This window comes from Phycodurus eques, chromosome 10, assembly GCF_024500275.1.
Source record: "Phycodurus eques isolate BA_2022a chromosome 10, UOR_Pequ_1.1, whole genome shotgun sequence".
Taxonomy (NCBI): domain Eukaryota; kingdom Metazoa; phylum Chordata; class Actinopteri; order Syngnathiformes; family Syngnathidae; genus Phycodurus; species Phycodurus eques.
This window is the reverse complement of record NC_084534.1, coordinates 28,227,621-28,239,338: the sequence shown is the minus strand read 5'-3', so window position 1 is coordinate 28,239,338 and position 11,718 is coordinate 28,227,621. Positions and strand designations below refer to the sequence as shown.

The 11,718-nt window shown below is 43.4% G+C and overlaps 1 protein-coding gene across 2 annotated transcripts; it reads left to right on the top strand.

Annotated features, from left to right (window-relative positions):
• Positions 1-417: 417 nt before the first annotated feature.
• On the top strand, positions 418-5,852 carry hgh1 (HGH1 homolog (S. cerevisiae)). Of its 2 annotated transcripts, XM_061688803.1 has the most exons (10): positions 418-570; positions 1,189-1,298; positions 1,384-1,522; positions 2,315-2,452; positions 3,383-3,534; positions 3,717-3,817; positions 4,227-4,325; positions 4,396-4,487; positions 4,763-4,885; positions 5,363-5,852. In XM_061688803.1, exons 2-10 carry the CDS (start codon positions 1,189-1,191, stop codon positions 5,537-5,539), a joined length of 1,131 nt encoding a protein of 376 aa, XP_061544787.1. In that variant the 5' UTR covers positions 418-570; the 3' UTR covers positions 5,540-5,852. The 2 variants fall into 2 exon arrangements, with proteins under 2 accessions (XP_061544787.1, XP_061544788.1); XM_061688804.1 differs by lacking the exon at positions 2,315-2,452.
• Positions 5,853-11,718: the final 5,866 nt, after the last annotated feature.

Here is an 11,718-nt window from a genome sequence, read left to right as displayed (position 1 = left end):
ACAGGTTGCTTCGATCTTATTGTGCTGTCATTAATGTTGCTACTTGGCACTTTTTCTTAAAACTCATTCACTGCCAGTCTTCCCAGTTAACAGATATTTGACTTTTAAAGCAGTCAGTGGCAGTGAATTTTAGTCAACTGAACACCTGATCGGCAGCATATTGCCTGAAGCATTAATGACTGTTTATACCCCTGTGCCAATATTTCATATTTGTAGAAGTGCAATTTTTAGAACCAGGTACTGAGTCTGTTTTATTTTTTTATCTGATATATTTTATTTATTGATCTACAGTACAATGTCAATGTTCATTATTCTTTGAATTAGTCGTTAAAAGTGTATTGTTCTTAATAAGGATGCACTTGACTTATTATGCTGCGATATTTGTCGTTCTTTGCAGTTTGTCCAAGTGGGGTTCCCGTAGAAACTTCCGGTGCGGATGTGGCTGCCGGATGCGTTTTGGGGCCGCCACGCACGGCGTCTCCCACACGTGCGCACTTGGTTCAACACGCGGCGTTTCCTTTTTGTTGAGACGATTAAAGCGCGCAATGAGACCAGCGGCCGAATAGCGAGGTAAATGTTGCTCGAAAAGTGACGTCAGTCGCTTCTTCCGCGGTGTAAGTTAGCGCGAATCCCCAACAAGCTATGACTTCTTACGAGCGCTGCTAATAAAATAGCATAGCAGTCTCGTAGCTGTTAAGAGTGCTTCAAAAGTGACTCATTTTAAATGTGTGTGTATACAAATGTCTGTTTGGATACCCTTTCCAGTGTCCACCTATTAAGTGTAAAATTAACCGAAGTAAATCTTGTTTCTGAAAATGTCTGAACGAACCTTTCTGCACTGCCACCCCACTGTGATGTAACAAGAGGGCTAACTAACATAATAGCCCCGCCCACACAGTTTCTCAGCCTGGTCTGGTACACACATAAGGATTTTATTCATCTTAAAGATTGTTTAGTTGTCACATAAAGATTTTTAAAAACAAATATATATATATATATATCCCAGCTTTGGTCGTACTGCGTGTCGTGTTAGTGTGCTCCTTGGTATTGCGCTTACAAAATGGTATTTTAAAAAAATTATTTACGATTGTTACTTAGTCCCAAACGTTTTCCAAACTCGGTGATCTGTCCACCGACAATCAAGAGTGAAATTTGTTCTTTTTTTTTTTTGGGTGTTTACGTTTGAAGATGCTGAGCGATTCCGAGGCCGCCGAGCTGCTCTCCTTCCTGACGCCTGCGACGCGGCCCGACGTCAAAGGCCACACGGCCGGCTACATCCTGGGCTTGTCGGGAAACAGGTTTCCCCTGCATATAAAACGATGGCGGCGATGAAGCGTAGCGGTCACACAGTTGTGTTTTTTTTTGGTTGTTTGTTTTAAACAGAGACGGCTGCCGCTTCCTCCGCGCCAGACCCGACATCATCGCCGCTCTTTTCGCACTGACGTCCGACCCGTCCGCCGCCATCGCAGAGGACTGCTACCGCGTCCTGATCAACCTGTCGGCCGACGAGACGTTGCACCAGGTCGGGAGCGTCGATCCACGCCACCGTGTCCTGCAAATGTTGCGCTGCCTTGACTTATGAGCGGGGCCCGACCAATGCGGATTTTTTATTTTATTTTTTTATTTGGCACCAAGAAAAAAAATAAAATAAAATCAGATAACCCGTTAATCGGCCGATTAATTTAGAAAATACATCATGATTGAAATAACTTCTTTATAGGGTCGCTTAACACTTACAACAATCAAAGATATGAATTGCAGGCAGAACATTGAACTGTTTTCCAATATGATTTTATATATTTTATAATTATATTAATTTGGTATTTGTTTATCTTAACAACAGCGAGTCATTTTCCATGTCCATTTCCCATGCAAAAAGTATGAACTGCTTCCTTTAGATGGCGGCCATATTTGTCCACATCGCGGGGATTAGGTTCCGGTTCACCCCCGCAATAGGTGAAATCCGCAGTGTCGTACATGCACAGATGTAATTTTTTTTTTTTTTTTTTTTTTTAAATCCCCAACGGTCCATGCTTAATGTCAAAAGTCTTAATGTTGCTTAATGCCACAAAACTGCGGTCTCTATTAGGCTATTGCCGTTTTTCTTTTACTATGCTTGTACGGTGACCTTGAGTGCCCTGGCAGGCCCTCTACAAATAAAATGAATGATTATTTATAATTCAAGGTATTAGAGTTGTTTTTCGATGAGGAAAATTGATTTGACGTGAATCGATTGAGTTACTAGCTTTGTCACGAAACCAATTTGACTGACTGGTTAAGGTACGGCTGTACTGAGGTGCACGTTCCCGGTCAGGTGCTGGTGACAGACATTGGCGTGGTCCCCTCGCTGCTCAAGAACCTCAAGGACCCGCAGTTCCCGTTTGCCGACAAGATCTGCACCGTCCTGTCCAACCTGACGCGCCACCAGAAGACGTGCAAGACGCTCTTCAAGGTCCGCCGTCACCCGCCGGACCGTTTACGAGCAACACCTTCAGCTTGGACGACTTTCGCCGGCGGTTGGCTTCGACTGGCCGGGATTCATCGCAGACTCCAAACTGTCGCTATCATCGGAAAACCCGTTCACCGGACTTTAGACTAGGCCACGCTTTGAACTTCGGACCAGACTTCGTATCTGACTTTAGACTAGACCCCACCAGACTTTGAACTTCTTACAGGACTTTAGACGAGACCAGACTTTCAACTTGGCACCAGATCAGATTTAATACTCCTGACCAGACCAGACTTTAGACTCAACCAGATCAGACTATAAACTTCCGACAAGACTTTAGACTACATCTGTCACTCGAGACTATCCCAGACCAGAGTTTAGACTAAAACATACTAGACCAGACAAAACTTTAAACTTACGATCAGACCCGAAAAGAGGCCAGTCCAAACTTTAGACGAGGCCTGCCTAGACTTAGACTTAGTACCCTACTTCAGACTAAACAAGACCAGACTTTAAACGTCTGACCAGACCAGATATATTAAACTAGACTCAAAAGTATTACTTTGCTCTGTCTTGTCACCTTGGTGCCAAGGAACTATGTTGAAGTGATTTGAGGAGCTTCATTGAGACAACTGCTTTGCCAGCAACTTGCGGCATATATCGACAATTGCAAACCCATTTAGACGGGCTGTCAATTACTTGGTGGATTTTTGCTTTTTTTCGCGGCGGGGATAGTCAGATAGTCCGAAATATAGCGCGTCTATAGACGTAAACGCAAACGTACAGAGTCACGGGGCAGCGTAAAGTGTCCCGTACCGCGCTAATGCTGAGCAACAGCAAATGCGCCGACGTGACAGAAGTGCAACGATGAGTACGCCGCTCGTAATGGACAGTGAGCTTGGGAAAGGAACTTGTTTGTTGTTTGTTTTCCAGGTGTTCCAGGAAGAAATGGGCCTGGCGCAGCTGGTGGACATCTTGTGCACGGAAGGTTACAACCCCCACGCCAACATGCACTACCTGGCGCCGCTGCTGTCCAACCTCACGCAGCTGCCCGACGCCAGACGCTTCCTGATGGACAAAGACAGGTCGGCGCACACTGGCAGAAGCGCGTACGCTCTGTACTGCAGCACGAGCGCAGATACTTGTGTACAATCGATCGATCGTGATTCACCTGCGCTGAAGGACAAAAGTACAGAGTCTCACATGTACTTGGTGAACGGCATTTCCGTTGATTTCAGTGTGCATCTTCCATTTGTGCGTGTCGCAGGTGTGCGGTCCAGCGCTTGCTGCCCTTCACGCAGTTTGAGGCGTCGGCGCTCAGGCGCGGCGGAGTCGTGGGCGTCCTGCGCAACTGCTGCTTTGATCACGGTGACATTTTCTCAGCCACGTCATGAGAGATGGGGAAAGAGACACAGCCATTGGGCAAAAAGAAGCGGTTAGGGGTTAGCGCTGGCTAGAAGTTGCGCTTAGCTTCGATTTGGGGGGTTGGTTAGGGTCGCGTTCCGGTAGTGGTACGGTTCTGACCGAACTCTCGCTCATTGCGCGAGGTTCGACGACCGCTTTCCACGAACGGACGGACGGACGGACGGACGGCCGACCGTGCGCAAAATTTGAACGAACGGTGTCACAAGGTCGCAAATGTCACAGCCAATCAAAAACGCATATGAGCTTTCGGGTTTTAAGCACGTGCGAGACCTCATTTAAATTGTAAAATTTCATAATAGCAGGTGGAAACGTGATGCTTCTCAGTTGTCGTCACGTGACGTCTCTCCTGCAGCCAATCACGAGTGGTTGCTAAGCGACCAAGTGGACATCCTGCCCTTCCTGCTGCTGCCGCTGGCCGGTCCCGAAGAACTGAGCGAGGAGGACAATGAAGGTCCGAGCTCTGACGATGTCACACGATGACGATGTCGCGGCGATGTCATGATGATGTCGTGGTGCCGCAGGTCTGCCCGTGGACCTTCAGTACCTGCCGGAGGACAAGAAGCGAGAAGAGGACCCCGACATCCGCCAAATGCTCCTGGAGACGCTCATGCTGGTAACGCAAATGTTGCACACGTACTCGCACTTTGTACTTTGTAAGCGACTTGTGCCGAAGTAGAAGAACCGGTTCGAATCCTTTTTCTTGAGTCAAAGTGTAAAAAAAAAAAAAAAAAAAAAAAATACACACTCTGAAATGCATAACAATTCTATCAAGTAACAAAGTAGAAATACTTTATTACTGTTGAGAATTAGTACTCGGTTGCTCACCACCGCCGCTCCTGAGCGTGTTCCTGTCGTGTTCTTCTGGCGCATGTCGATACCGTCTCGTAGCTGGCGGCGACGAAAGACGGCCGGCGGACTTTGAAAGACAAGAACGTGTACGTCGTCATGAGGGAGTTCCACCGCTGGGAGAAGGACCCCAAAGTCACCAGCGCCTGTGAAAAACTGGTGGAGGTACGAACAGACCTCACTTGAGACCACTTCAGGCTCCAACTGGAGATATCCAATATTTTTTGAACCGAGTACTCTACCGATGATACCATCAATTCATACCATCCACTGGGGGGGGGGGGGGCGCACCATTTTTTTAGCTTTGTGAGAATTTGACGCATGTTCACCAATTCCTGCCGGCTTTAATGACCAAGAATAAACTGAGGAAAACCACGCAGTTATTAAATATTCAACAACGACAAGGGTGCAATTTGATGACACGTACGAAAGCGTCATCGATAAACCCTGATCCTAAACGTCCTCATCTACACACCCGTACTTACCCGGTTGCCCAGCTCGATTTATTTTTGCGGATCTGCTCCGCATCAAGCGGTGGATGTGAAATGCTTTTTGTTTTTGTTTTTTTTAAATATTTTTTTAATTTATTTTTTTATAAATACACTTCTTCTGCACGTTTTCCATCTCAAATCCTTCGTGCAGGTGCTGATCGGGGACGAGCCGGACCGGGGCATGGACAACCTGCTGGAGGTCAACATTCCGGAAGACGTGGAGGAGAAACTGAAGGAGGCCCACGCCAAGGAGCAGCGGGAGCTGCAGGCCGAAGAGGAGAGACGAAATCAAGAAGACGACGAGCAGACGGACATCAGGCAGGAGTAATGCCACTTCTCAAATATTTTCAGAAACCCATGTTTATTTTTTTTTGTATGTCGTGTATGGAACCTGTCTTCGGACAACAGTTATGTAAATGCATGTTTCATTTATTCATACAAATACATGTAAACATAAACAAAGCCTGAACATCGGCTGTCGTCATCTTTGGTAGCTCTTGAAGACATCTGCCGAATCGGGAGGAAATGCTTCCACCTGTTTTGCCAAATGCGGAAGTTGATTGCGCATAACCACGATTGATGAAAGACTGTTTCACAATGGACAATAACTAATTAAAAAAATAAAAATACATATGTGGTCATCTCCCGTTTTCTCTAAATTCCTCATTTGGACTGCATCCCTGGTGAGAGAAGCGGGATGCACTGTCAACTGTTTGCCAGTCAATCAAATGACACGTCGACAAAACAACCATTCACAATGTCAATTTTTAATCTTTAATGACCTTTGAATCTTTTAATCTTTAATGACGATAACATACAGGTTCTTGGAGTGTGGGAAGACGTGGCCTAGAATCAGAATATGCAAACTCCTGGGCCAAGATTCGAATCTGGGACCTCGTGACTGCGAAGCAGACGCGCTGACCACTATTTCCCCTTACAGGTCCTCAAAATCTCCAAATGCCAATTGCTTTTTTGCCCACCAGAGAGAAAATATACAAAGCGCGACTTTTTCTCCTAGTTGTGCGTGTGTAATACACACTTTTGCCAGCAGATGGCGCCAACGTCCCGCACAGTCTGCTCTACAAATTCCGTTTTTTTATTTTTTGGGGGGGGGTTTTAAAAGTCCCTCAAGGTTTTTTCACATTTTCCTGGCTCGAAGCTCCCGGAAGACATGTCACCTTGGTCATGTGTGTGTGTGTGTGTGTGTGTGTGTGTGTGTGTGTGCTGTCATCACCGGAGTCACTGAAAGCGATGCTTTGTGGACGTTACGTAAAAAAAAAAAAAGAAAAACTCAAACTCAGCTGCTCTGTATGTGGGTCACGTTGTTTCTAAATTACGAGCGACGCTGTAAAAACAAATAACATGAAACGTGAGTAGGAATCGGTTTGTCTGAAATAGAGTTTACAACTCAGAAAATAAAAAATAAAAACAAGTGACGTAATGACATGTTTTATTAAAGTATGAGAGACAACTGATTTTAAAGTGAAAACGTGGCCATTGCCTGAACTCCAAACACGGCGGCCACTTGAGCGACTTTTTTTTTTTAATTATTATTTGATATTCTTATTTTTAGCTTTCCCCGAGACGAGGAATGGAAGCTGAACCAAATATGATTAATAAAGATGAATCATTATAATTCGATTATATCTATTTGATTGGAACGTTTTTTTTTAAAAAATGCCATCCAAGAGCCAGCAGAAAGCAAAGTCGAGACGGGTAAACACATCGGAGTTCATAGGTCACACTGCAGCCAATGAGACGCTTCGGTTTCCAGTTTCACTTCCGTGCGTGCGTCCGCGATACTCGCGCGCATGCGCGGCCCGTGGAGTACGTGCCAGACGTGAGCCACACGACGCTTCCGGTGCCGTTTGTTGTCAATATCACGTGTGAGGAAATTCACTTACGTGTTTTTAATGTTCTTAATATCGATCCTGTTTGAATGACGTCAACGGGAACGGCTCGCCCCTCCCCCTTTGCAGTCGAGTGGCGTTTTAAATGGAAGGCACTTACAAAGTCGACAGAAAGCACATGAAAGTAGTAAAAAAAAATAAAAAACATGTACATAACAAACCACAACGTGCATGTAATCCAAAATATGTCGTGCACATATTTATTGGTGAATTGCCAAGCTGCTGAGTGAGTGAACGAGAGAGTGGAGTAAAAAAAATAAAATAAAAAGACGTCAAAAAAAAGCACACCTAGGAAAATCTCGTGAGGAACATAAGACACAGAATCAAGGAGGTTTTTCCAGTTAAAAAAAAAAAGTGTATTTCTGCTTTTAAAACTGGAATATGATTTAAAAAGTTGTATATATTTTGTATATTTTTGAATGTATATTTGTATGAAAAACGGGGTATTTTTTATTGAAATAAGTATCAAGAAATGAAGACGTATTTGAGACAAAAAAATCTATATTTTCAAGCGGGTTTGAAGGAGGAAAACAAATATGTTTGAGAACAAAATGATCTATTTTGAGAAATACAAAGTTGTGTATTTTTTGTTGGGAAATTTTTGGAGGGCGGGGGGGATAGTCTGTGTGTGGAAAAAGTTGTACTGTATGTATTTGAGGGGAAATATTTTCAATTTGAAAAAATAGTATCCGTTTTGGAGGGGAGAGTTGTCTATATTTTATGGGGAAAGGTATATTTTGATGATAAAAATCTGACTTTTCTTGGTCGGGGGGGAAAATGCTATTTTTGAAAAAAGAAAGTAGTGTGTTTTGAGATCAAAATTTGTATATTTTTAGTGGGGTGGGGGGGATTAACCTAAAAGTTGTACATTATCAAGAATGAAGTCATCTATAGTTGACAAAAAAACGCATAGATTTTTCAGGTAGAAAATACTTGGGGGGGGGGGGGGTAAAAGTACTGTATTTTAAATAGTTGTATGTTTTTGAGGAAAGTTATCTATTTTTTTAGGGGAAAAAAAGTAGCATATTTTTGAGAAAACTCTTTTCAAAGAACATTTGTGTACTTTTTTGAGAAAACGTTGGGTACTTGCGAGACAAAAATGTGTCTATTTGAGGTTTAAGGTTTATTTCGGATGATGATTTTTAGTCAGTGTGATTGTTTCAGATTCGGGTATTGGTGGTAATTGTGAAAACCGGCGAGGGGACTGACTGTATTGGTTACAGTATGCGAGATGTACTGCACGTGAATGTGCTAACGCATGCTGCAGACCTTTGTTGTTGTTTGTGGATTATTTCTTGTCTTTTTATTCTTTTTTTGGGGGGAGGGTGGGGGGAGAAGCTGTAATTTAGTTTGAGTGTCACAGAGAATTTACTCAACTATTTCCAGTTTTTGTGATTATTTAGCATGTTGCTATTCAGAATAATTGAAAAGTAGGCTACCGCGCTCGTAACGCAATAACAAAAAATGCCTCTCATGGATTACGCAATCTTTAAATTGACACAGAGGGCTTCTCAGTTGCATGCCACCACTGTCAATCAGTTTGTTTGTCTGCGCTCTGATTGGCTGTCCACAGAGGGCTCCGCCCCCTTGAGAGGACTCCTGTATTTTTCCACTCCAAAGTGAAAAAGTCTCTCTAGTCCAATTCTCCTCTTCCTCCTGGCAACACTCTCAGCTCCTTCTCTGATTGGTGGCTGAACAACATGCAAGCCATATTATCACATTATTTAGTTTAGTCTCATGAAATCAACTTTCAGGGAAAAAAGGCAACCCACCCACAAAAGTGCACTATTTTTAGATGGATGGAAGGGTAGATAGAAAGTATGATAACCCTTTGGAAAGTCTTGAATTTCTGCATAAATTTGTCAGAAAATGTGGTCTGACCTTCATCTAAATCACAAGGATAAACAAGCAGTCTGCTTTAACAAATACAAAACAAATGATCCAATGTTTTCTTTTTTGAGGATAATGTCAACGTTCACAGGACAAGGAGTACGAAACAGCTTATGACGACGGCGACCACATCATGCAACGGGGTTCCCCCTAAGCGCCTGGTCGATGAGTAGTCCGTGATCCAGGGTGGCGCCGGGTGGCGAGACGGCGGTCCGAGGAAGAAGTCCAAAGAACACGACTGCCGCAGATCCTTCGCTAGCATCCGGGTTCCGAGCGAGCGGAACGCATCGGAGCCACACCGACACGGGGGCTGGTGAGCGAAACTGCAGAGGGTCCAGAGCGACTTTCACCTGTGGTCTTGGGTGGGCCAAAACCAGTTTTTTTCATCGCCTTCACGACATGGGATGTAGGCGCAACAGGACTCTAGTGGTTCAGACCGAATGAGGCGGCTTTCTTTGGTACCGGTACTTTTTCTGCATCAGACACGTGTTAAGGATCGGATGCCAGACAGCTGGTAGGCGCAAGCCTTCGAGACCCTCACGCTGATGCCTTCGGGTCCTGCGGCCTGGTTGTGAGGGCCCGCGAAGGGTGGCGGTAGCTGGAGACTGGGGGGGGGGGTGCGGGCTCAAGGTAAGGAGGGGAGGGGGGCCAGAGCCGAATCTGCTGAAAAAGCAATTCAACTGATTAGCCCCGTCCAAAGTGCCCCCCCCCCCCCCCCGGCTGCGGAGGGTCTATTGTGTCGAGGTCTGCTGTGATTTTCCTCACCCCCCCCCGCCGAGCTCCAGTTTACGACAAAAAGTCTCACTTTCAGTTGGTTTAGTAGTTGGATAGTACTAGTGGCTAGTAGACCACGGATCTGAATGTACAAACTGTCCAGAGGACAGATGATGTAAATATGAAGTTCAAAAAAACTAGTGTTGGGTGTGAGTCACCATGATGCAATATTATTAGAAGAAGTAGTACGAGTCGTATGCAATATTAAAAGTCACACTTTTAATAAGGTGACTGATTTTACACTCAACCGGAATTAAGACGAGACCAGATCCGACTTAGACCGCACTAGACTCGACTTCAGACCTGACCAGACTTTGGACCAAGCCAAGCTTTTATCAGATCAGAATTTAGACTAGACTCAACTAGACTTCAAATCAGATTTTCGTTAGACTTGATTAGACCAAAACTTGACTGCACCTCAATAGACTTATGACTACATGTGATTTTAGACAAGACCAGAATTCGACTAAAATTGAGATTTCCTCGTACTACAGACTGCCCCAGACATTAGATCCAACCAGATTTCAGATTTGACTTGAGACTAGACCAAACCAAACTTTGTAGTAGACCTCAATAGAATTTAAACTGGATTTGACTTTGGACCAGACTAAACTTGGACTAGTTTTTGGACTACACGAGATGAGACTTCAGACCAAACAAGACCAGATTTTTGACTAAACCAGATTTCAGATTAGACTAGAGTATACTTTAGACTAGATAGGACTATAGACTAGACTTTAGACTAGACACTCTTTAGACCACACCTGACTTTACACTAGATCGGACCCCAGACTAAATAAGGTTTGGACTACAATTATTGTAGATTTTATTTTTATTTTTTCCTTCGGTAAGGGTGAGTGTAGTTTTTGGAGCGCTGCAAGGTTGAAAATAGGTGTTTGGAAGGTCTGGGGGGGCGGGAGGGGGACTCTCTGTGCTGGGTGGGGGTGGGTTTAGTGTGGGGGGGGGGCGGGGCTTTGGGGGAGGAGCCTCACACTCACACACAAGGTGGACTTGTGGAAACCTGAGCTCAGCCCAGCGACTCCTTGACAACAACTAACTAAACCTAACCTTAACAAGAAAACAACTAATAAAAATGGATATGAATGTAATCATACATGTACATTTTATATATAAACTATTTATGAATTCAAATATTGACAACTGTGTCCTTTCAATGTTGCCATTTTATTCCCCAATTTTACCTTTTGTAAAAGTCAAATAGAAAAACAAAAGAAATGATTCATCTTTCAAACAATGTGCAATTCAACAATCTTCACTTAAATAAACAAGGGAAACAAATTACAATTAATACCTCTTGCTCATAAAAAAATCAACTCGTTTGCATTAGTCAAACAATTTAATTTATATCAATTTATGACAAATAAAAATACAAGTGATATTAAAAAACAATACATTGTGTATTTATAAGATGCAACATTAATATTGAATATGATATGCCAAAAAAATCATACTTGATTTAATAATTCAAGTGTATGAGTTTTTTCTTACACTGTTCTGTGAAACAGTTTCACTTTATTCTTGTAAAATATTTGATGGAAAAAATTTCTCCAGAATTTTGTGTTGAAGCAGATTGATTTGATAGATTCTCAATTGGATCCATTTTGCTCTCGAGTGTGATGTCATCAAACGAAATGTGCTTTTCGTATTTTTGTGCGTACTGTCGCCACCTCTTGATTTATCGCCTTTTATTTCAGTATCTTTGCTGATATTCGCATAGCCCGATAAGACTACGGCGAGGTGTTTTAGGATAGCGTTAAAGGAACCGATGTTCAAAGTGAGGCGATTCTGTTCTCGAGGTCACTCAAGCACAAAAATTGCCATATTGCTATATTTCTCTTTTAAACACATACATTATGCGGGTTGAACTATATTCATATTTCAAGTGTGTTTGAATCAGTTTTAAAGTGTTAAA